General features: G+C 45.7%; 1 protein-coding gene across 2 annotated transcripts; it reads left to right on the top strand.

The window, feature by feature from the left end:
• Positions 1–25865, top strand: LOC131117625 (protein kinase C epsilon type-like). 2 transcript variants are annotated; one of them, XM_058064572.2, is made up of 16 exons: positions 1–86; positions 468–890; positions 3673–3736; positions 5569–5734; positions 5860–5894; positions 5971–6059; positions 7634–7766; positions 7831–7988; positions 8069–8162; positions 8240–8478; positions 8550–8723; positions 16553–16707; positions 23206–23344; positions 23405–23593; positions 24767–24913; positions 25009–25865. In XM_058064572.2, the coding sequence occupies exons 2-16, from the start codon at positions 540–542 to the stop codon at positions 25153–25155; spliced, it is 2280 nt and encodes a 759-aa protein (XP_057920555.2). In that variant the 5' UTR covers positions 1–86; positions 468–539; the 3' UTR covers positions 25156–25865. The 2 variants fall into 2 exon arrangements, with proteins under 2 accessions (XP_057920555.2, XP_078649984.1); XM_078793858.1 differs by lacking the exon at positions 1–86 and having other exon boundaries at positions 263–890; positions 8114–8162.
• Positions 25866–27313: the final 1448 nt, after the last annotated feature.

Raw genomic sequence — 27313 nt, 5'->3', positions numbered from 1 at the left:
AAATAAAGAGAGTTGGCCAGCAGGTGGCAGCAGTGTCGTCTTCCTGTGTCCGTTCAGTGACGTCACGTACATCCTTGCAGCCTGTGGTAGAAAACGCACCAATGTTGGCATTTGTACACATGCGTGTCGTTTATTCTTGGGAAAATACAAATATTTACGTTTTTATATGTTTGTATTGCAAAGCCTTACTTGAACTCACCTTTCTTTAACTCCGTGTTGATGCTACTAAGATGCTATTAAGTCACTTTTATTTTATTTCCACTTGTTGATAGTACTTGTGGTTTGTAGTATCTTTGCACAGGATTTATTGACGCTATCATAGTATTTAAGTAGTAGTCGACTTGTGAGCATGTTCTTCACTTTGATGGGGTCTGGGGGTTTGAGGGTGTCTGCTGAGGAACTTCCGCGGACGGCCTGAATCCCGCCCCTCCCAGGTTGACTGCGAGTCCTCGCATTTCTCTCACCAGGAAGGAGTCGCTGCAGTGTCCGCGGGGGGTTGGAGCTTTGATTCCGGAGTCTGTCCGGACCCCCCCGGCGTCATGGTGGTCTTCAACGGGCAGCTGAAGATCAGGATTTGCGAGGCGCTGGACCTGAAACCCACGGCCTGGTCCCTGCGTCACGCCGTGGGGGGCAAGAGTCAGTCGACCTTCCTCCTGGACACGTACATCGCCCTGAACGTGGACGACTCTCGGGTGGGCCAGACTGGCACCCGGCAGAGGACCAACAGCCCGACGTGGAACGATGAGTTCACCACGGAGGTGCGAGACGGCCGCACCATCGAGCTGTCCGTCTTCCACGACGCGCCCATCGGGTACGACGACTTCGTGGCCAACTGCGTCATCCAGTTTGACGACGTCGTGCACAACCACAGCAAACACATGGAGGACTGGGTAAGACCCTCATCCTCCTCCGCGGACCCTCTTCCTCTTCCACGGCATGCTCCTCCACAGTCACGTCACTTTATGACTCTGACCTTTTGTTAACATCAACATCATCCTAGCAGACTCTCATCGCCATGCTGTCTCATTCTATTGACTTCATCATCATAATCATCATTCTATCATATCATCATCATTTATATCATCACCATTCTATCATATCATCATTTATCATATCATCATCATTCTATCGTATCATCATCTTGCTATCATATCATCATCATTCCATCATAACATTCTATCATCTTATCATCATATCACCATTCTTTCATATCATCCTCATTCATAAAATCGCCATTCTATCATATCATCATCATGTTGTCATATCACCATCATTCTATCATGTCATTCCATCCTTTTATCATATAATCCCATCATTCTATCATATCATCATCATACTATCATATATCATCATTCTATCATATTCTATCATATCATTCTATCATATCATTCTATTATATCATTCCATCATTCTATCATATTCTATCATAGCATTCCATCCTTCTATCATATAATTCTATCATATCATTCCATCATTCTATCATATCATCATCATTCTATCATATCATTCCATCATTTTATCATATCATCATCATTCTATCATATGATTCCATCCTTCTATCATATCATTCTATCATATCATCATCATTCTATCATGTCATTCCATCCTTTTATCATATCATTCCACCATTCTATCATATCATCATCCTTTCATATCATTGTATCATATCATTCCATCATTCTATCATATCATCATCATTGTATCATTCCATCCTTCTATCATATCATTCTATCATATCATCCCATCATTCTATCATATCCTTCCATCCTTCTATCATATCATTCTATCATATCATTCCATAATTTTATCATATCATCATCATTCTATCATATCCTTCCATCCTTCTATCATATCATTCTATCATATCATCATCATTCTATCATGTCATTCCATCCTTTTATCATATCATTCCACCATTCTATCATATCATCATCCTTTCATATCATTGTATCATATCATTCCATATATTATCATATCATGCTAACATAATTCTACCTTATCATTCTATCATATAATCATTCAATATCATCCCATCATTCTATCATAACCTTCCATCATTCTATAATAGCATGTTATAATAATCATGATATACGGGTTATTATGATAATGGAATATGATATCATGTATAATCATGTTCTGTGATATCAGTTTATCCTAATCATGCTATGATATCATGTTATCACGATCATGGTGTATGATATCATGTTGTCATGATAATGGTATGTGATAGCATGTATAATCATGGTATGTGATATCATGCTATCATAATGATGTCACGTGAAATGATGTTATCCTGATCATGGTATATGATATCATGTTGTCATGCTGATGACAGAGAGGAATGAGGAGTTCATGTAATATAATGTAATGTAAGTAGTAGGTTTTAGTGTAGTATTTATTGGAGCCATGTTGTGGTCGCATTTGTTTTGCAGGTGTGATGTGTACAACTGTGCAAGTGTGTAACAGTACATGTGTACATGTGTGGCCCGGCATGCAGGTTCCACTCCTTCCACTGCTTTTCGGTGCCGTGTGGGTGCCTCGATGGCATGAGGAACATGTTGTTACTGAGGGAAAGCAGTGACAGGAGTAGAGAAGATGACAAAGACCAGTAGTTCTTAATCCAAACACTGGAGCAGTAACAATGTCATCAGCATTTATTCCACGGCTTCTCCAAGAGGACGCTTGTGCTCTGACTGCAAAAGACGAGGAATCGAACGTGCCCTCGCCTGACACGTCATGTTGCAACACGTCAGCCACGCCAACATGCCTCTCACACGTTTACCTGAAATCTTGTGTTATTGTTATGTTATTGTTTTGTTATTAGATTGCTGTTTGGAGAAAAAAGTCACCTCTGCATGCCTTTCCTGTGAACTTTGACCCCAGTGTGTGTGTGTTTGTGAGCAACACACAAGTGGTGGTGTCAGACACACACGCACCCAATGGGGGTGTTCGTTTCCTTGTCCGTACTGCTCTATATTTGGAGATGACGCGTCATGTCCTGGGCGGCACGGTGGTCGAGTGGTTAGCGCGCAGACCTCACAGCTAGGAAACCAGGGCTCAATTCCACCCTCGGGTTTGCATGTTCTCGTTCCCGTGCATGCGTGGGTTTTCTCCGGGTTCTCCGGTTTCCTCCCACATTCCAAAAACATGCTAGGTTAATTAGCGACTCCAAATTGTCCATAGGTATGAATGTGAGTGTGAATGGTTGTTTGTCTATATGTGCCCTGTGATTGGCTGGCGACCAGTGCAGGGTGTACCCCGCCTCTCGCCCGAAGACAGCTGGGATAGGCTCCAGCACCCCCGCGACCCTCGTGAGGAAAAGCGGTAGAAAATGAATGAATGAACGTCATGTCCTGACGTGTCCTGTCGGCTTGTCTTTGGACGAAGGCACCATGGAGGAACATCAGCAGAACTTCATGAAGCCTGCGTCTGCTAACAAATAAGAACGTAAACATTCCCATGAAGTTGATGCTGCCTGATGAAGAAGCATCTTCTATCACCTTCATCCTGGTGCTGAAGGCATCTTGGTGCCTGCAGTGAGGTGGTGTGTTTAAGATTAGAGCACACAGGAAGTGGACCTTAGGTCCAAGCGTTGCGTGCATCGGTACCTTGATGCTATTCCTGCACTCTAGTAGCACAATCCCTCATATTCCTCCTCCTCTTCCTCCTCAGGTGGACCTGGAGCCGGCTGGGCGGGTCTACGTGGTGATTGACTTGTCAGGATCGTCCTCTGAAGGTACAGGATAGTTTTTTTTTTTTTACTGAGGGGGGAGATCAGCCAACTCATGAATAGCACACACGTGGACAGTCACATGACACATGGAGCGTCACCCATCCGTCCATCCATCCTTCCATCCATCCATCCAACTGTCCACCCATTTGTCCGTCCATCTATGCATCCATTCATCCACTCATCTGTCCATCCGTCCGTCCATCCACCCATCCATCCGTCCTTCCATCCATCCATCCAACTGTCCACCCATTTGTCCGTCCATCCATGCGTCCATCCATCTACTCGTCTGTCCATTCGTCCATCCATCCACCCATCCATCCAACTGTCCACCCATTTGTTCGTCCATCCATGTGTCCATCCATCTACTCGTCTGTCCATCCGTCCATCCATCCACCCATCCGTCCATCCATCTGTCCTTCCATCCATCCAACTGTCCACCCATTTGGCCATCCATGCGTCCATCCATCCACTCGTCTGTCCATCCGTCCACCCATCCATCCGTCCTTCCATCCATCCAACTGTCCACCCATTTGTTCGTCCATCCATGTGTCCATCCATCTACTCGTCTGTCCATCCATCCACCCATCCATCCGTCCATCCATCCGTCCTTCCATCCATCCAACTGTCTACCCATTTGGCCGTCCATCCATGCGTCCATCCATCCACTCGTCTGTCCATCTGTCCGTCCATCCATCCACCCGTCCACACATCCATCCGTCCATCCAGCCACCCATCCATCCATCATCCATCCATCCAACTGTCCACCCATTCGTCCATCTATCTGGCCATCCGTCCATCCATCCATCAGCCCATCCGTCCATCCATCCACCCATCCGTCCATCCATCCACACATCCATCCGTCCATCCTCCCATCCATCCCCCATCCATCCAACCGTCCACCTATCCGTCCATCCATCCATGCATCCATCCATCTATCTTGTCTTAACCATGGTTGCAGCAGTATGATGGAGCCTATCCCAGCTGACTTTGTGCAATATTGTATTCATTCTAGTCTAAATCATTATTTTAAATACATTACTTTAAGTCAGACACAAACATGGATTGATTAGAAGTTGCTATATGTATTATTAATCAGCTGCATGTGTACTGCGTATGTGTGTATGTGATCTGTCATTTTTAGTATCGACTCTTTTACAAGTTACTTAAAAAAACACGGGCCATACTTTGGACATCCCTGGTGTACGAGACACACACTCTCCTTCACTGCACTTGCTTCCTCCATTGTTGTCGTTAAGCTTCCTCTTAGGGAAAGACTTCCGGTATGATTGGGATAGTGTGAACATCCAGCAGCAACACAACATTTTGGCATGGCTGCTATTTGAATGGAAAATATACTGAACCCAGTGGATCCTCAAGTTGTATTTGTGGAATTTGTGAGTGGTGGTGGTGGGGTGGTGGGGTGGGGGGGCTTTTTTCAGTAGGTCCCAGGTTGTATAATGTCCAAGCATTTCTTATTTGCTTCTTATTACAGTACACTTATATATCACATTCATTCAGTCATACTATTATTTGTTTTTACATTTTCATTATGATGAATTACTGATTATCTTGCATTTCCAATGTGTAAATAAAAGTAAATTCATAGCAATAGAGTAATAAAAATATTCTTACGGATTGAGGGTGAATGAGATGTGCCTTCAGTGGAAAGAAAGCAGTAAAAATATGTGCCGTACGTCCCATGGGTGGCGTGAACCGGTCTTCACTGTTCCATGCAGCGTCCCTGCCACCTAGCGTTGCTGCACTGTAAGTGCATCTCCGGATGAGACCCGAGACCAGAAGCGCACTGCATGACCCGGCATCTGTTTGTGTGGCAGCTCCGGTCTCCAGCGGCAACGAGGAGCGGGTTTTTCGCCAGCGGTTGCAGCCCAGAAAACGTCAGGGCGCCGTACGCCGCAGGGTCCACCAGGTGAACGGACACAAGTTCATGGCCACCTACCTGAGACAGCCCACCTACTGCTCCCACTGCAGGGACTTCATCTGGTGAGTCACCCAGAAGAACATGAAGGAGGACTTTGGTCCATAGTCTTCTTCTATGATGAATCTAAATGATGAAGATACCAAGCACACGTCTTCTTCTCCTTGCTTCTGTTGTGTGTGGCCTTCAGGGGCGTTTTGGGGAAGCAGGGATACCAGTGCCAAGGTAGGAGGGTTCCTCCAAAGGTTTCTCCTGGTCTGGATGTTTGTGTCACTTAAGGAGTCTTCTTGTGCTCCCCCAGTGTGCACGTGTGTGGTCCACAAGCGCTGCCACGAGCTCATCATCACCAAGTGTGCCGGCATGAAGAAGCAGGAGGACAAGGTCCAGGAGGTGAGAGACCTTTTATCGCTTGAGTGATGGTGGTGGACTTTTGGCAAGCGTGGCTGGCGTGGTAGCCTCACAGGAGATCCAGGCTTTGAGGTTTGGTGGGAATTTGCATCTTCTTCTGCACTTTGGTCGTGTGGCTTTTATTATTTAATGTTCTACTGATTCATCCATCTGTCCACCCCTCTGTCTGTCCGTCCATCCACCCATACGTCCACCCATACGTCCATCCAGCCGTCCATCCATCCAACCCATCTGTCCATCCACCCATCCATCCATCTGTCCACCCCTCTGTCCGTCCGTCCACCCATCCGTCCATCCATCCAACTGTCCATCCATCCACCCACCCATCGATCCATCCATTCATCCATCTAACTGTCCATCCATTTGTCCGTCCATCTATGCGTCCATCCATCCACCCCTCTGTCCGTCCATCCACCCATCCATCCAGCCATCCGTCCATCCACCCATCCATCCATCCATCCATCCATCCATCCATTCATCCATCCATCCATCCATCCATCCACCCAGCCACCCATCCATCCATCCATCCATCTGTCCACCCCTCTGTCCGTCCGTCCACCCATCCGTCCACCCACCCGTCCATCCATCCACCTGTCCACCCATCCGTCCATCCATTCATCCATCCATCTCTCCACCCCTCTGTCCATCCGTCCACCCATCCGTCCATCCATTCATCCATCCATCTCTCCACCCCTCTGTCCGTCCGTCCACCCATCCGTCCATCCATTCGTCAACCCACCCGTCCACCCATCCATCCATCCACCCATCCATCCATCCATCCAACTGTCCACCCATTTGTCCATCCATCCATGCGTCCATCCATCCACTCGTCTGTCCATCCGTCCATCCATCCATCCATCCACCCGTCCATCCATCCATCCAACTGTCCATCCATCTGGCCATCCGTCCATCCATCCACTCGTCTGTCCATCCATCCATCCATCCACTCGTCCATCCATCCATCAGCCCATCTGTCCACCCATCCACCCATCTGTCCATCCATCCCCCATCCATTCACCCATCCAACTGTCCACCTATCCGTCCATCCATCCATGCATCTATCCATCTTGTCCTAACCATGGTTGCAGGGGTATGATGGAGCCTAAAAAAAGTGTATTGAAAAAGTGGAAAAGAGGTTTCTATGTCTTATTTTTTCTTATGATGTCTACTCTATTGGGTAATAGGAGTGTAAAGTTGACTGTAGGGGTGTTATTTCATGTCTTGAGGGCTCTAATTATGTTAAAAAGTGTATTTTGAGGGTGGTAAACAAGTTTTCTATGTCTTATTTTCTCTTGTTATGTTATGTCACTATTTTGGATAAAAGGAATGTAAAGGTGACTATAGGGTTGTTATTTCATGTCTGGGGTGCTCTAGTCATGTTAAAAAGATTATTTAGAAGGTGGTAAAGAGGGTTTGTTTATGCTGGAACTACCAATATATTGCATGTTTAAATAAGGAATAATGAAACTGGGGTGTGATGAAGGAGGGATTATTGTCGTATGATCAAACTCCTTTAGCATGTTACGGACCGAAACGTGTTGTTTTGTGTATTCCAGCCGCTGGGCTCGCAGAGGTTCAGCGTGAACATTCCGCACAAGTTCAGAATTCACAACTTCAAAGTTCTCACCTTCTGCGACCACTGTGGCTCCCTGCTGTGGGGTCTCCTGCGACAAGGCCTGCAGTGCAAAGGTAGCAGCCGTACCTTTACACACGTGTGCTGCACGCGTGACACATGTGTGTGTGTGTGTGTCAGTGTGTAAAGTCAGCGTGCACAAGCGCTGCCAGAGCAACGTGGCACCAAACTGCGGCGTGGACGCGCGGGGCATCGCTAAAGTCCTCTCGGACCTCGGAGTCACGCCGGACAAGATCTCCAACAGCGCGCAGAGACGGAGGAAGGCGTCACATCCGCAGGTCGGTTTCACCTGTGCGGTCCCAGCCCCGCCCATTCTGCGTCTCAACCTATCAGCTTCCTGCAGGTTGTGTTTGATTAGCTCCCTCAGGTTCACCACCCACAACAGCTGCCTGATTTACCTCAGACCCAAGAAGACCGCTCAAGATCCGCCCCCACGTCCCCATGTGACCCGGGTACTGACCCCTCGCAAAGCAAACGCTGCTGCCGAGTGTTTAAGCATCTGACAAAAAAAATAAATTTTGGTGTCCAGACGCGAAGGAGCTGGAGAACATTCGGAAAGCTCTATCCTTTGACCGAGGAGGCGAGGAGCTATCTCCTAGCCCCTCGGTTGCCGTAGTGACAGACACGAGGGGCGGCGGCGAGGGGGGCGTGAAAGAAAGTCAACAAAAAAACGGCGAGGTGAAAAGTCCTGCTGCTCCAGAGCTCCAGAGGATGAACCTCCATGACTTTGTCTTCATCAAAGTTCTGGGAAAAGGAAGCTTCGGGAAGGTGAGCCCCAACCGACTCAATTCTTCATCGTTTCTTTTCCGTCGGCTCTCACTTCCTGTCGGTGGCGCCAGGTGATGCTGGCGGAGCTGAAAGGAAGCGAGGAGGTGTACGCCGTCAAGGTGCTGAAGAAGGACGTCATCCTGCAGGACGACGACGTGGACTGCACGCTGACGGAGAAGCGCATCCTGGCACTGGCCCGGAAACATCCGTACCTGACCCAACTCTTCTGCTGCTTCCAGAACAAAGTAAGAACACGCAACCCTGGAGGCCGCCTGCAGGGGGCGGCATCCAGCCACCGTCCTGCCCTCAAGCCTGGAAGCAGAACCAGCAATGCATGTACTGCATGATACAATGATGATTGACACATATGTCAAATGTATTTTATACCAATATAATAATGATATCATAAATACAATCAATATAAGAATAAACAGAAGTAAATATATTCCATTTATTGTATTCATGTTAATTTAGATTAGTATTACATGTATTTATTATATTTATTATATATTATAGTTTTCTTATATTTATTATATTTATTATATATTATTGTTATTATTATTATTATTTATATATTATATTTTAATAAATAAATATATTAAATATATTCCATTTATTGTATTCATGTAAATTTAGATTAGTATTATATGTATTTTATTATATTTGTTATAATATTATTTATTATATATTATTGATTTATTATATATTTTTGTTATTATTATTATTACATTATTTATATATTATATTTTAATAAATAAATATATTAAATATATTCCATTTATTGTATTCATGTAAATTTAGATTAGTATTATATGTATTTTATTATATTTATTATATTATAGATTTATTATATTTTATATTTATTATTATATTATTATTATTATATTTATATTATTTATACATTATATTTTAATTAAATCTATATAGTTTTCTGTTTGTATGATTAGAAGTATTTTCCAGAACACAAGTCCAATCTTTATATTTAAATCCACTTTGCTCAAGGGCACCTCAGCAGGACTCTAACCTTTTGCCTTTGAGATGTTTTCAATCGCGCATGAAACAGAGACACAAGTCAAAATGAAATACGACACAAGAGAAATAGTCTGTTCCCGGGTCAAACATGGCCACCATGAGAGCTTGAAGCGAAATGAAGCCGTGTCAACTCGGCTTTGGGTGGGAGGAGCTTCCTGTCTGGGTTCTTCACGAATAATGATACTGTACACATTTTGTACTGTTGCTATGACGATGCATGCATGCAGTAATAACAACATTTTATACAATGTCTTTGCCGCATGTCGCCATGACGATGCAGTGCATGCATGCAGTAAGCATGACAGACTGCTGACGGGCGTGACGCCGCCAATGCCAGCAGCTTCCTGTGGTCGTGTTATGTTTTGTCTAACACGTGTTGCATAAGTGTTCCCGGCGTGGAATGTATACATGCAGTATGCGTGTGCGTGCGTGTGCGTGTGTGCTTTCATTTCCACTTGAGCCTGACGCCGTTGAGACGGGTGTGTGACTTGTCACCGCCAAGCAGTACGAGTGGAATGTATTTTTACTGTAAATGTAACCCTTTGTATAGTAAATGTACAGTAATACGTAGATAAGTATAGCATACATACAGTATACATATAGTATATAAGTATACAGTGTGTATATGTACAATGTGTATTCATGATTCATGACAGCCTCTTTTATGCACACAACACACATCTCACTCACACTAACTTGCCGATTGTGTATGAATCAAATATACTCCACGTACCACTCTTCATGCTTTTTCATCAAATGCTGAGATTACACGCCGTCCTTGAAGGCACCATAGTTCCTACTCACAGTCATCCCTCCACACGTCCTTTCAAAATTCATAAATCAGGCTGTTTTGTGCTTGAAATATGCATATCTAAGCACATTTGACATATTTGGATTTGCGGCGGCATAATCCATGCCTAGCTAAAACTCAACTCTGAACCCTGACGTCACTTCCTGTCCACGCTCCCCGAGCACCAGAATACATTTATAGCATACACAAGCATAAGTTTATGTCTTATATGTCTTATTTTCTCTTATTATGTTGTAAAGGTGACTATAGGGGTGTTATTTCATGTCTAGAGGGCTCTAATGATGTTAAAAAAGTGTATTTAGAAGCTTATAAATAGGTTTTCAATGGTCTAACGTTGAAAATATTGCATTTTTAAGCAGTTTGCGTAATAATAGTGGGGTGGATTACTGTAAAAGACGTCGCTGGTGTTGTCTGCGGAGGTTCAGCTGAGGTCAGACGCGATGAGAGCTTTGTTTATTTTCTCCAAAGGTTCTGGAAGACTGCATGATGGCGTCGACAGTAGAATTGATGTATTCCTGTTATTTTCCTCTCAAACAAACAACACACACTGGGTGGGCGGGCTGGGAGGGACCAGGAGGTCACATGACATGTTTGTTGTTGTTTGTTCTCCATCGGACTGTATTGCACACACACACACACACACACACACACACACACACATTGGCAGGGAGTGTGTTCTTGCTGCAAACAAAGGGATTGTGGCTCTTGTGTAACATCTTTGATCATAATCAGGATGTGTGTGACCCCGCCCTCGTCTAGCCGATGCCCCCACCTCCTTCTTGCTACCAGAGCCCACACACACACACACACACACACACACACACACACTATACCTTCACACACACAATTCCTGGGTTTCACGTCTTACGTAATGTCGGCTCCACTGCCCGAGCACGTCGGCTCAGTGAGCTAACGAGGTGACCCGTTGGACCGCGGTGGCGTCATCCTACTTTGGTTGCTTTGGGGAAACTTGTGGGGGGGGGGGGCAGGAAGGGAACACAAACTCCGTAGTTTCACTTTTCAGCAATTCTTCACTTTCTACACGCCATTTATATGAGTATGCACTGTATTTGACTGTTCAGCATACATGCTGGCAGGCATCCTCACGGTGACATCATGTGACCTACACCACGTCCCCCCCATCCCCCCCCCCCACCTCTCCGCTTCCTAATCAAGCGTGGCATCTCAACGTCTCTCCTTATCGTACTAATTACAGCAGAGAAATGTAAATATTGTTACACAAGGCCTGCATTCCTCTCGCCAAGACACAAAATGTGGAAGTAGAAACGTGGAAGGAACCTCATGAGAAGATCACAGCCAGGAGACCTCCGCCAAGCAACATCCATCGACCTTTGTTGTCCTTTTAGATCAATGGCTAGCGCTGCCCCTCTCTTGTGGCTGGATTGCACAGGTCACCACGGTTACATCGCTACCGTGACCCAGATGACTGTGAGGTTGGGGGTTGTATTTGCATACAAAACCTATTAACCTCCTATGAATACGCTAATTAGAGCCCTCTAGGCATGGCATAATACCCCTATAGTCACCTTTATGCTCCTATTACCCAATATAGAAGACTAAGAGAAAATAAGACATAAAAAACCTGTTGACCACCTTCTAAATATACTTTTGAACATGATTAGAGCCCTCTAGGCATGACATAACACCCCTATATTCACCTTTATGCTCATATTACCCAATACAGAAGACATCATAAGAGAAAATAAGACATAGAAAACCTGTTTACCACTTTCTAAATATACTTTTGAACATGATTAGAGCCCTCTAGGCATGACATAACACCCCTATAGTCATCTTTATGCTCATATTACCCAATACAGAAGACATCATAAGAGAAAATAAGACATAGAAAACCTGTTTACCACTTTCTAAATATACTTTTGAACATGATTAGAGCCCTCTAGGCATGACATAACACCCCTATAGTCACCTTTATGCTCATATTACCCAATACAGAAGACATCATAAGAGAAAATAAGACATAGAAAACCTGTTTACCACTTTCTAAATATACTTTTGAACATGATTAGAGCCCTCTAGGCATGACATAACACCCCTATAGTCATCTTTATGCTCATATTACCCAATACAGAAGACATCATAAGAGAAAATAAGACATAGAAAACCTGTTTACCACTTTCTAAATATACTTTTGAACATGATTAGAGCCCTCTAGGCATGACATAACACCCCTATAGTCACCTTTATGCTCATATTACCCAATACAGAAGACATCATAAGAGAAAATAAGACATAGAAAACCTGTTTACCACTTTCTAAATATACTTTTGAACATGATTAGAGCCCTCTAGGCATGACATAACACCCCTATAGTCATCTTTATGCTCATATTACCCAATACAGAAGACATCATAAGAGAATATAAGACATAGAAAACCTGTTTACCACTTTCTAAATATACTTTTGAACATGATTAGAGCCCTCTAGGCATGACATAACACCCCTATAGTCACCTTTATGCTCATATTACCCAATACAGAAGACATCATAAGAGAAAATAAGACATAGAAAACCTGTTTACCACTTTCTAAATATACTTTTGAACATGATTAGAGCCCTGTAGGCATGACATATCACCCCTATAGTCACCTTTACACTCATATTACCCAATACAGTAAACATAATTTGAGAAAATAAGACATAGAGAAGTGTTAGCAGTGGTTAGCACGCAGGCCACACAGCTAGGAGACCCGAGTTTGAGTCCACCCTCAGCCATCTCTGTGTGGAGTTTGCATGTTCTCCCCGTGCATGCGTGGGTTTTCTCCGGGTACTCCGGTTTCCTCCCACATTCCAAAAACATGCTAGGTTAATTAGCGACTCCAAATTGTCCATAGGTATGAATGTGAGTGTGAATGGTTGCTTGTCTATATGTGCCCTGTGATTGGCTGGCCACCAGTCCAGGGTGTACCCCGCCTCTCGCCCCAAGACAGCTGGGATAGGCTCCAGCACCCCCGCGACCCTCGTGAAGAAAAAGCGGTGAAAATGAAAATGAAAATTAATGAATGAATGAATGATTAGAGGCCTCAAGACTTTAAATAACACCCCTATGTGTAATATGAGTGTAAATTTGACTATAGGGGTGTTATTTCATGCTTAGAGGGCTCTAACATGTATATAGAAGGTGGTAAACAGGTTTTCTGTGTCTTATATGTCTTATTGTGTCTATTATATTGTGTGTTAGGAGTGTAAAGGTGACTATGGGGGTGTTATTTCATGTCTGCAGGTCTCTAACAATATTAAAAGTCATATCTATGCTCTGACTACCTAAATATTCAATTTCTGAGCATTGAATCTGATTCATGGCAGTCCGGTCTGGAAAGGGGGAGGGGGGCGCTATAAACGAGGGATCTTGGAGCTGAATCAAGTATGGACTGTGAGGTAGTTCTGATCAAGACCAGTTGTAGACGCTGATGAGAAAGAGAAGGAAAGGTGAGCGTTCCAATCAGTGAGGTCATGAATTTCAGCGGGAGGAGCCGCGTCTGAGCACTAATGACTCGTAATGTTCCAAGGAAAATAGGCCAGTAAATTCCTTCTTTTTTTTGTGTCTTTTTTTCTCCACGGAGCAGATTTTGGGTTGTTATTGTTGCCAAACGCACTCCATGTGCTCACCTTTTTATTCATGAACTCTCACCATCATCACATTTGTAGTTGAAGGTCCATCATTGAATCGATTCGTCAATTGCCATACGGGGTACGTGAATAACAATTAGCGCCTAACACTCAAAATTACGAGTGTGCCTGAACGCCTCACAGTGCAAGGAGATGGCAAGTTGTTCTTTGCTCTGTGTGCATCATGTCAACAAATAACATGTTCCAATATATTGATGGCTGTATTTTTTTGTTGTATTTTAGATACTACTAAGAAGTGAATAGTGGTTCTTTTAGAGTTGGGACACCATGGATAGATTCCAGTCAGATAATGGACGCTTCATACTCAACAAGCAATATCAAAACTAGCAAACTGCTGTCAATGCTGCTCAAGCTTTGTCTAAAATGGTGCATTCAGGTGCACATGCAGTCCAAAGTATGCAGTCGTTACTCATACAACAATAAGACAATGATAGAAATTTGTGTACTTCTAATAGACATCAATGTTAAAGAAACCTTTGGACAGATACTAAAAGGTCGGGAACCACTGGAATCGTGTAAAAGTCAATCAGCAGCGTGTGTTCCTGATTGGAATGACATCAGGAAATGTTTCTTCACGTTTGATTGGGCGGCTCCAGTAGGAACGGGAACACATTTAAACAAACTATTTTGGACATCCTGTTTAAAGTCGCAGCGCAGAGAGAAATCCTTGCAGCAGATGTGGACCGCCGGCCCGCTTACGTAAGAACCGGGCTTTAAACTGGCATGGTTACCGTGGCAACCGTTCAACTAAAGTGACACAAAGTGACATTTTTCACGCACGGATCCAGAGTCATTTTCTGGAATATGGTTACTTATTGATTTATTATTCACTGAGATCATGCACACACACACACACACACACACACACTGTAAGAGATCATGCTGTGCACTCACACAATGACCTGCAGGCTCTCCTTCTGCCTCTTTATATACACTGCTGTTTATATCACAACCCCCCCACCCCTGGAATTCAGGAAACTCCATTTTCAGTACTGAGAAAACACAACTGGTAGGGTGCTGTGTGTGTGTGTGTGTGTGTGTGTGTGTGTGTGTGTGTGGTAGGGAGAGGTCACATGGATGCGGAGATCATCATTGTCTCAGCAGCCTCCTTCTTGCATACACACACATGGTGCACACATAGCTATGACACGTTACATGTAATTGTAACGCCTCCTATATTTATCACTGAGACGTACCTGTGACATTGATGTAACACATACCCGTCTCGACCATGATACGTATGCCTCGGCCATGGTGCGTATGTCTTGGCCATGACGCGTACGTCTCGGCCATGGAGCATACGTCTTGGCCATGACGCGTACGTCTCGGCCATGGAGCATACGTCTCGGCCATGGCACATACGTCTTGGCCATGGCAGTAAGTCTCGGCCATGGCGCGTACGTCTCGGCCATGGCACATACGTCTTGGCCATGACGTTTATGTCTCGGCCATGGAGCATACGTCTCGGCCATGGCACATACGTCTTGGCCATGGCGGTAAGTCTCGGCCATGGCACGTACGTCTCGGCCATGGCACATACGTCTTGGCCATGGAGCATACGTCTCTGCCATGGCATGTACGTCTCGGCCATGGAGCATACGTCTTGGCCATGATGCGTACGTCTCGGCCATGGAGCATACGTCTCGGCCATGACATATACGTCTTGGCCATGGCGGTAAGTCTCTGCCATGGCGCGTACGTCTCAGCCATGGCATGTACGTCTCGGCCATGGCGTGTATGTCTCGACCATGGAGCATACATCTCGACCGTGGTGCGTAAGTCTCGGCCATGGCGCGTACGTCTCGGCCATGGAGCATATGTCTCGGCCATGGCGCGTACGTCTCGGCCATGGCACGTACGTCTCGGCCATGGCGGGTATGTCTCAGACATGGTGCGTACGTCTCGGCCATGGCACGTACGTCTCGGCCATGGCGGGTATGTCTCAGCCATGATGCGTACGTCTCGGCCATGGTGCGGAAGTCTCGGCCATGGCGGGTACGTCTCGGCCATGGAGCATACGTCCCGGCCATGGTGCGTACGTCTCGGCCATGGCGTGTACGTCTCGGCCATTGAGTATGCGTCTCGGCCCTGGTGCGTACGTCTCGGCCATGGCGTGTACGTCTGGGCCATGGCACGTACTTCTCAGCCATGGAGCATACGTCTCGGCTATGGCGCGTATGTCTCAGCCATGGAGCATACGTCTCGGCCATGGCGCGTATGTCTCAGCCATGAAGCATATGCCTCGGCCATGTCGCGTACGTCTCGGCCATGACGCGTACGTCTCGGCCATGGCGCATACGTCTCGGCCATGACGCGTACGTCTCGGCCATGGCGCATTTGTCTCAGCAATGGCGTACCTGTCTCGGCCATGGTGTGTCAGCCAGTTTGATTCGTTTTTTGTTGAAAATGTTCACTAAACGTTTATGTCTGACAAGTACGCCTATGATGCGTACCAGTGACATTGCATCACGCAATGAGAGACGTTTTCATCGAAAAGTGATTTACTGGTTGCAGTCATATGAGTGTTTTGTTGATGTTGTGTCGACTTCCTGCTTCCAGGACCGCCTCTTCTTTGTGATGGAATACGTCAACGGAGGCGACCTCATGTTTCAGATTCAGCGCTCCAGGAAGTTTGATGAGACGCGATCCCGTTTTTACGCCGCCGAGGTCACGTCCGCTCTGATGTTCCTGCACCGGCATGGAGTCATATACAGGTAACCATGGAAACCATGCTACCATCACCAAAACACAGAAAAAACATTACATTTTTTACTGCTTAGGCGGAGTACACCCTGGACTGGTGGCCAGCCAATCACAGGGCACATATAGACAAACAACCATTCACACTCACATTCATACCTATGGACAATTTGGAGTGGCTAATTAACCTAGCATGTTTTTGGAATGTGGGAGGAAACCGGAGTTCCCGGAGAAAACCCACGCATGCACGGGGAGAACATGCAAACTCCACACAGAGTGCCGCAAGGTATGCTGTGAAGCCTTGAGCACTCCCAGCGACGCTGTGCAAGAGGAAGTACTCCAACAAGTGGCCAAGAGGAGCCTACGCCGCGAAGAAGTGTTGCGGATGTACTAGCCTCATCCAGACTCCGCCTCCGGACTCCAGGCTCCGCCCCCAGGGGAGTTTGAGTTTTCAGCTTTGAAGTTGTTTTCCCCGATGGAGTGTGTTTTGGCACACACACCTTGGCGTGTTGATTCACGGACGGAACGCCGCTACCCGATCCTCCGCCAGCGGTGCCCCCCCCCCGCCCCGTCTGTGTTGTACACCTGAACATAAACACTCAATTTTTTTACGACATGATGTTGATGTTCTGACTCGCCGCTGTTCGCCACCTCCTCGCACCCCTTCCTCACCTGACAACCACTTCTTTCCATCCAAGGCCCCCCTCAACCCCCACCCCTCGCCCCCGCATCATCACTCCCAAAATCACCCAATCATGTAACATCCTCTCAACGTTAGAATGTAACAGGTTCAAATGCGGACTCAGCGGGTTCAGACCGGTTTAAGCAAACACCTGAAGCTTCCCCCAACGGAACGTCACAAACGTGCTACAGTTTGGATCTCATGCAAAAAAAAAAAAAACTTGGAAGTTCAAACCATCTTCAGCAAAGGAGAGAACATTTAGGGACACATGCGTGGAATTTTCCCAGGAGTACAGTACTGTGTGTGTGTGTGTGTTTGTGTGTGTTTGTGTGTGAATCTGCTTGTCAAAGTGTGGCTGGGATGTCATGGAAAAATCTGTTCAAGAGCAACAACAAACACAGGAAATGCCCTCAATTAAGCCTGATTGGTGTGTGTGTGTGTGTGTGTATGCGTGTGTGTATGTGTGTGTGTGTTTTCCCACACAGTGTCAAAGGTGATTTCCCAGACGGAAGCAGCAGATAGACGGGGGCCATGTACACACGCCTGAAGGAAAATCAAGTCAGCTGCTCGCTGGTGTGAATAAACGGCTGATAAATGACGGTTTCTATCGGGCGGCCACAAATGCAACTCGGTTCTGGTGGGGATAACGACAGAATGGAAGCTGCTGTTTGAGTGGTTGAAAAGCGTTTTGTTCCGTGTGCCAGCAGCATCTTCTGCTTGTTCTTTGCTGATGTCAGCTGCCTCTTGGAGGTTAAAGCCTTTTGATCCGCTTCACGGTCGCAGAGGCCACACGCAGAGCCATCACTGGACCGGAACGTAGCGCATTAGCATATAGTATGTGGAATGGGTATCAAAAATGGTACTTTTATAGGCACTGAACAAATTCCACCGCCATGTCCTTCTCAGCCAGTGTCTTGGCCATGGCATGTATGTCTCGGCCATGGCATGTACGTCTCGGCCATGGCGTGTCCATCTCGGCCATGGCATCGACGTCTCGGTCATGCATGTACGTCTCAGCCATGGCATTTTTGTCTTGGCCAAAGCACATACGTCTCGGCCATGGCATGTATGTCTCGGCCATGGCATGTACGTATCGGCCATGGCATGTACGTCTCGGTCATGGCATGTCCGTCTCGGCCATGGCATCTACGCCTCAGTCATGCATGTACGTCTCAGCCATGGCATCTACATCTCGGCTATGGCATGTACGTCTTGGCCATGGCATGTATGTCTCGGCCATGGCACATACATCTCGGCCATGGCATGTACGTCTCGGTCATGCATGTACGTCTCAGCCATGGCATTTTTGTCTTGGCCAAAGCACATACGTCTCGGCCATGGCATGTATGTCTCGGCCATGGCATGTACGTCTCGGCCATGGCATCGACGTCTCGGTCATGCATGTACGTCTCAGCCATGGCATTTTTGTCTTGGCCAAAGCACATACGTCTCGGCCATGGCATGTATGTCTCGGCCATGGCATGTACGTATCGGCCATGGCATGTACGTCTCGGTCATGGCATGTCCGTCTCGGCCATGGCATCTACGCCTCAGTCATGCATGTACGTCTCAGCCATGGCATCTACATCTCGGCTATGGCATGTACGTCTTGGCCATGGCATGTATGTCTCGGCCATGGCACATACATCTCGGCCATGGCATGTACGTCTCGGTCATGCATGTACGTCTCAGCCATGGCATTTTTGTCTTGGCCAAAGCACATACGTCTCGGCCATGGCATGTATGTCTCGGCCATGGCATGTACGTCTCGGCCATGGCATGTACGTCTCAGCCATGGCATGTACGTCTCGGCCATGGCACATACGTCTCGGCCATGGCATGTATGTCTCGGCCATGGCATGTACGTCTCGGTCATGGCATCTACATCTCGGCTATGGCATGTACGTCTTGGCCATGGCATGTATGTCTCGGCCATGGCACATACGTCTCGGCCATGGCATGTACGTCTCGGTCATGCATGTACGTCTCAGCCACGGCATCTATGTCTCAGCCAAAGCACATACGTCTCGGCCATGGTGCGTACATCTCGGCCATGGCATGTACGTCTAAGCCATGGCATCTACGTCTCGGCCATGGCACGTACATCTCGGCCATGGCGTGTCCGTCTTAGCTATGGTGCATTTGCGTCAGCTATGGCATGTCTGTCTCAGCGATGGTGTGCCTGTCTCGTAAGTCTCGGCCATGGCGCGTACGTCTCAGCCATGGTGCGTATGTCTTGGCCATGGCGTGTAAGTCTCGGCCATGGAGCCTATGTACGTCTCTGCCATGGCACATACATCTTGGCCATGGTACGTCCATCTCGGCCATGGCGCATTCGTCTCAGCAGTGGCGTACCTGTCTCGGCCATAGCATGTACGTACTTCTCGGCCATGGTGTGTCTGTCTCAGCCAGTTTGGGATTGAAATGCTAATAATAGCCACGCCGTGAGACAAAGAGCAATTAGCCCTACCCGTATTTGCATCTTATGAATGTGTGCTCTACGTGATTGTATTCCTGGTGAACAGCTGATCCTGTGTTTAATAGCATCAGTAACATCATTGGACATTCAAAATGAAGAATTCATCCAATGAAAGTGTCTGGCTGTGTGGCCTGGGGGGGGGTTGGACTCTGCAAAGATTGGACCGGTCTGCCGGGGAGGCTTTGTAGGATAAGTCCTACTTTTCTTCAGTAGATGCCTTGCATTGACCATGTAGAAGAAAGCTGAGGAGTTGCAAGAAGACTTGCAATGGTTCATGCTGAATGACTAGATAGGACAGCTCTGGTCTGAGGGGACAGTGCAGCATCCAAGGTATTTAGTTATAATTTTGCTGCAAAACGACAGCAAAAAGATGATGGCACGTGCTTTAAAATTGGGAATGAATGGTTCAGCTCTCATCTGAGCAGGCATCATCACTTTGTGATGCTAAAAGACTAGATAGGACAGCTCCGGTCTAAGGGCATGGTGCAGAATCCAAGGTATTTATTTATAATTTTATTGTGACAGCAATAAGATGATGGCACATGCTTTAGAATTGGGAATGGATGGTTCAGCTCTCTTCATGCTAAAAGACTAGATAGGACAGCTCTGGTCTGAGGGGACGGTGCAGCATCCAAGGTATTTAGTTATAATTTTGCTGCAAAGGGACAGCAATAAGATGATGGCACATGCTTTAGAATTGGGAATGGATGGTTCAGCTCTCTTCATGCTAAAAGACTAGATAGGACAGCTCTGGTCTGAGGGGACGGTGCAGCATCCAAGGTATTTAGTTATAATTTTGCTGCAAAGGGACAGCAATAAGATGATGGCACATGCTTTAGAATTGGGAATGGATGGTTCAGCTCTCTTCATGCTAAAAGACTAGATAGGACAGCTCTGGTCTGAGGGGACGGTGCAGAATCCAAGGTATTTATTTATAATTTTGCTGCAATAAGATGATGGCACATGCTTTAGAATTGGGAATGAATGGTTCAGCTCTCATTTGAACAGGCATCATCACTTCATGCTAAAAGACTAGATAGGACGGCTCTGGTCTGAGGGGACGGTGCAGAATCCAAAGTATTTATTTATAATTTTGCTGCAAAACGACAGAAATAATATGATGGCACGTGCTTTAGAATTGGGAATGGATGGTTCAGCTCTCTTCATGCTGAAAGACTAGATAGGACAGCTCTGGTCTGAGGGGACGGTGCAGTATCCAAGGTATTTAGTTATAATTTTGCTGCAAAGGGACAGCAATAAGATGATGACACATGCTTTAGAATTGGGAATGGATGGTTCAGCTCTCTTCATGCTAAAAGACTAGATAGGACAGCTCTGGTCTGAGAGGACGGTGCAGCATCCAAGGTATTTAGTTATAATTTTGCTGCAAAGGGACAGCAATAAGATGATGGCACATGCTTTAGAATTGGGAATGGATGGTTCAGCTCTCATCTGAGCAGGCATCATCACTTCATGCTAAAAGACTAGATAGGACAGTTCTGGTCTGAGGGGACGGTGCAGAATCCAAGGTATTTATTTATAATTTTGCTGCAATAAGATGATGGCACGTGCTTTAGAATTGGGAATGAATGGTTCAGCTCTCATTTGAACAGGCATCATCACTTCATGCTAAAAGACTAGATAGGACGGCTCTGGTCTGAGGGGACGGTGCAGAATCCAAAGTATTTATTTATAATTTTGCTGCAAAACGACAGAAATAATATGATGGCACGTGCTTTAGAATTGGGAATGGATGGTTCAGCTCTCTTCATGCTAAAAGACTAGATAGGACAGCTCTGGTCTGAGGGGACGGTGCAGCATCCAAGGTATTTAGTTATAATTTTGCTGCAAAGGGACAGCAATAAGATGATGGCACATGCTTTAGAATTGGGAATGGATGGTTCAGCTCTCTTCATGCTAAAAGACTAGATAGGACAGCTCTGGTCTGAGGGGACGGTGCAGCATCCAAGGTATTTAGTTATAATTTTGCTGCAAAGGGACAGCAATAAGATGATGGCACATGCTTTAGAATTGGGAATGGATGGTTCAGCTCTCATCTGAGCAGGGTTCATCACTTCATGCTAAAAGACTAGATAGGACAGTTCTGGTCTGAGGGGACGGTGCAGAATCCAAGGTATTTATTTATAATTTTGCTGCAATAAGATGATGGCACGTGCTTTAGAATTGGGAATGCATGGTTCAGCTCTCATTTGAACAGGCATCATCACTTCATGCTAAACGACTAGATAGGACGGCTCTGGTCTGAGGGGACGGTGCAGAATCCAAAGTATTTATTTATAATTTTGCTGCAAAACGACAGAAATAATATGATGGCACGTGCTTTAGAATTGGGAATGGATGGTTCAGCTCTCTTCATGCTGAAAGACTAGATAGGACAGCTCTGGTCTGAGGGGACGGTGCAGCATCCAAGGTATTTAGTTATAATTTTGCTGCAAAGGGACAGCAATAAGATGATGGCACATGCTTTAGAATTGGGAATGGATGGTTCAGCTCTCATCTGAGCAGGCATCATCACTTCATGCTAAAAGACTAGATAGGACAGCTCTAGTCTGAGGGGATGGTGCAGAATCCAAGATATTTATTTAATAATTTTGCTGCAATAAGATGATGGCACGTGCTTTAGAATTGGGAATGGATGGTTCAGCTCTCATCTGAGCAGGGTTCATCACTTCATGCTAAAAGACTAGATAGGACAGCTCTGTTCTGAGGGGACGGTGCAGAATCCAAGATATTTATTGATAATTTTGCTGCAAAACGACAGCAAAAAGATGATGGCACATGTTTTAGAATTGGGAATGGATGGTTCAGCTCTCATCTGAGGAGGCATCATCACTTCATGCTAAAAGACTAGATAGGACAGCTCTGCTGGTGAGCAACCATGACTGAATGAACAGTACAACTAACTGATTCCCGGCTGAGCTTTATGTAAAAAAATACATTTCTTCGTATGTTGGAAAGTCAACAAGCCGGAGCCAAAGCCCTGACTGCGTTCCAGCGTTGCCATGGTAACGAAAGCCAAAAGAGGCCATCTCTCAACAGCAAATCACTCCAGCTTTCACAAATCAACTTGCGATTGAACACACTTGGCCTGAGAGCCAAACAGGCCGCTCAGGCCGCAGAGATGTTGACATTCTTCTTGCAATCAACCATCAAGGCTCCATTCACAGCAACAACTCCGCCGTCTCTCAACGCTCCGCTCTTATCTCCTCTGATGCCGGCTGAGGCACACCGTGTTCCCGACGAGCCGAGCTTCCAGATTCCAGCATTAAAAGCGAGGAGGAGCACATGATGCATGATACTCACATGATCATCTTCTCCTCTGACCTGCAGGGACTTGAAGCTGGACAACATCCTGTTGGACGCAGAGGGCCACTGTAAGCTAGCAGACTTTGGAATGTGCAAGGAGGGGATCCTGGACGGCGTCACCACCAACACCTTCTGCGGGACGCCAGACTACATCGCACCCGAGGTCAGAATCATCTGATTGTCCCACATTTGAGGCTTCAGCTGAGATGATTGGTGTGTTTAGATCCTACAGGAGCTGCATTACGGGCCTTCGGTGGACTGGTGGGCGTTGGGGGTGTTGATGTACGAGATGATGGCGGGACAGCCGCCATTCGAGGCCGACAATGAAGACGACCTGTTTGAGTCCATCCTCCACGATGACGTCCTTTATCCCGTCTGGCTCAGCGCGGAGGCCGTGTCCGTCCTCAAAGCGGTCAGGGGGGGTAGACATGGGGGGTGTGACTATTAGGATACGTAAGATATAATACAGTATATACAATATCAAACTATAACACACGTTTACATGGACCCAAATATTCCAATTCCATTCGGATTATTTACTCAAACGGAAAAAATTTAACTTTTGTATACACCTCATTCCCAAAGAAAAGTGCCGATCCGAATGAATATATAATCGGAATATTCCTTTCCCCAATCCGATTGAGGTATCTTGTACCCGCCCAATCGGAAAAATTGTCAGATTTTCAAGACTGGACGAAGGAAAAACTGGCAATACGGAGTTATTCCAACAAGTGAAAGAAAAACTCGAAGAAGCCGGTATCACGTTTTACTGGGCATGCCCCATTGACTATTCTGGTTGATTATAGCGGCGCATGTAGACATGCGATTGGAATATTCCTTTCCATGTATACCATTGTTTTCGGAAAGGTCATTCGGAAAGATTCCATTCGGAAAGAGAAAAACTCCTCATGTAAACGTGGCTAATGATAATGAAAGATGATCCATCAATGGTGCAAACTGTGGTGCATTCAAGTGCTGCCAAAGAAAGTGCAAAATATCAATGCTTGAGGAAAAACATAATAGTGAAGCATAACTATATACACATGGTGGTATTTTTTAACAGTGGTACATTTATGCTCTATATTTGAGCCAAAGTATCATCGATAGTATTTATTTATTATTATTATTATTATTATTAGCCACTTTTAGCAGAGAAAAATAAATGACAGACGCACAATACTTATAACGATATGGTACTGATAACCAAGAATTTTTTCATATGAGAGATGTAAGTGTAGTTTTTTCACACCTAGAGGTAAGAAGGACTGTAATACACCAGTACTTGTGTATTAGTCTTAATGGACTACCATGACAGGAGAACCATGGGATAGAGGGGGAGGAGCCGCCTGCTGTGCCCCAGCAAGGTGCACTGTATTCGGGCACACTCACCATGCAGCCGATGGGTCCCAGCCCAATAAGTATCGGTGTTATAATTATCACGAAAATAAATCCAAAATATCGGAAATAAATAATCGTAACAACAACAAAAGTTGATATCGGCGTTGATGTGCTCATATGTTACGATGTTTATCGTTTATGGACGGCGTAGACATGATGAGATCTCCTTCACGTTTCTTCTCCTCAGTTCATGACCAAAAGTCCCAGCAAGCGTCTGGGCTGCGTGCTCGCTAACGGCCTGGACGAGGCCATCAAGCTCCACCCATTCTTCCGAGAGCTCGACTGGACGCTGCTGGAGGCGAGGCGGATCACGCCGCCATTCAAGCCTCGCATCGTGAGTCCACACACACACATACTGGATCTTGCGAGAACATCACTGATGTGAAAACCAAGATCCTGAATGATCACCAAGTGTCTTCTCGCTTGCAGAAAACCAAAAGAGACGTGAACAATTTCGACCAGGACTTCACGCGAGAGGAACCCGTGTTGACGCCGGTGGAGGACAGCGTGGTGAAGCAGATCAACCAGGATGAGTTCAAAGGTTTCTCCTACTTTGGAGAGCAAACTGTGGCATAGATGTACGTACGTGCACACTATATCCAAACCGTGACGCCATCTTTTCTTAGGACCACTCCAGGAAGTATACTAGACCATTTGCATTGCCACATGTGTGGTTGACCTTGACTCAGAGGTCATGTGAAGTCCAAACAGGTCGCATTTGAAGCTCATATAGGATCGCCAACATGCTTTTTGCACACTCATCGGGTACGCTTGTTGTCGAATTTCGCACCGGCGTACGCTACACCGGGTTGCTCCTCCCCGTGGCGTGCACTTCCAAAATAATGTTACCTCACGCTGTCATGTGGCGGACCATAAAGGCTGTGATTGGTCAGAATGTAGGACATGACTTCCTGTGTTTACACCACTTTGCGGTTGTTTTAATGAACTTTGTAGCATCATGTCCGTCACCCATTCAAAAGCCTTGGAAGATAGCTGCTCATTTAGAATTTACACGTTGTTGTGCAACAACAACATGACCTTGGGAAACAACGACAATGCTTGAAATGAATTACGTCTACTCATATTTCAACTGTATGTACTCACCAACCATTCATCACCAACTCGCTCCCTTATTTGTGCCGAATCAATGAATGAAATCCTCCAATTTCACATCAACATTTGCAATAAAGTCTCGTTCCAGCTGCAATAAATCACCCTCTCACGCGCCTCTCTTTAATTACCATGGTTGGATCGCTACCAAGGAAGACGACAAGCTAAATAATCGACAAGCGTTGATGATGCCTACAAAAGCTTGGGTGTTCAAAGTATGGTCCAGGGGCCATTCGCAGCCCTCGATTTGTTTATGACATGGTATGGTGTATGATATGGTGTATGATTTTGTATGGTGTATGGTATGGTGTATTGTATGGTGTATGATTTGGTATGGTGTATGGTATGGTGTATTATATGGTGTATGGTTTGGTATGGGGTATGGTATGGTGTATTATATGGTGTATGGTTTGGTATGGTATATTGTATTGTGTATGATATGGTGTGTGGTATGGTGTATGGTTTGGTATGGTGTATGATATGGTGTATGGTTTGGTTTGGTGTGTGGTTTGGTGTATGGTTTGGTATGGTGTATGATACGGTGTATGGTTTGGTGTATGGTTTGGTATGGTGTATGATACGGTGTATGGTTTGGTATGGTGTATGGTATGGTGTATGGTTTGGTATGGTGTATGGTATGGTGTATGATATGGTGTATGGTTTGGTATGGTGTATGGTTTGGTATGGTGTATGATATGGTGTATGGTTTGGTATGGTGTATGGTATGGTACGGTGTATGGTTTGGTATGGTGTATGATATGGTGTATGGTTTGGTATGGTGTATGATACGGTGTATGGTTTGGTATGGTGTATGATATGGTGTATGGTTTGGTATGGTGTATGGTATGGTACGGTGTATGGTTTGGTATGGTGTATGATATGGTGTATGGTTTGGTATGGTGTATGATACGGTGTATGGTTTGGTATGGTGTATGATACGGTGTATGGTTTGGTATGGTGTATGGTTTGGTATGGTGTATGGTATGGTGTATGATATGGTGTATGGTTTGGTATGGTGTATGGTTTGGTATGGTGTATGATATGGTGTATGGTTTGGTATGGTGTATGGTTTGGTATGGTGTATGATATGGTGTATGGTTTGGTATGGTGTATGGTATGGTACGGTGTATGGTTTGGTATGGTGTATGATATGGTGTATGGTTTGGTATGATGTATGATACGGTGTATGGTTTGGTATGGTGTATGGTTTGGTATGGTGTATGGTATGGTGTATGATATGGTGTATGGTTTGGTATGGTGTAGGGAATGGTACGGTGTGTGGTATGGTATATATTATGGTGTAGGGAATGGTATGGTTTGGTATGGTGTATGATACGGTGTATGGTTTGGTATGGTGTATGGTTTGGTGTATGATATGGTGTATGGTTTGGTATGGTGTAGGGAATGGTACGGTGTGTGGTATGGTATATATTATGGTGTAGGGAATGGTATGGTGTGTGGTATGGTATATATTATGGTGTAGGGAATGGTATGGTCTGTGGTATGGTATATAGTATTATGGTGTAGGGAATGGTGTGGAGTTTGCATGTTCTCCCTGTGCGTGTTCTCTGGGTACTCCTCTTTCAACAAGGGTGATGTGCAGAGCTGTGGCATCTCCAGAGGT

The sequence above is a fragment of the Doryrhamphus excisus genome, linkage group LG10, assembly GCF_037039965.1.
Source record: "Doryrhamphus excisus strain RoL-2023G ecotype Guam linkage group LG10, RoL_Dexc_Guam_v1.1, whole genome shotgun sequence".
Lineage (NCBI taxonomy): Eukaryota > Metazoa > Chordata > Actinopteri > Syngnathiformes > Syngnathidae > Doryrhamphus > Doryrhamphus excisus.
The sequence above is the reverse complement of the archived record's forward strand: the minus strand, read 5'-3'. Positions and strand labels throughout refer to the sequence as shown.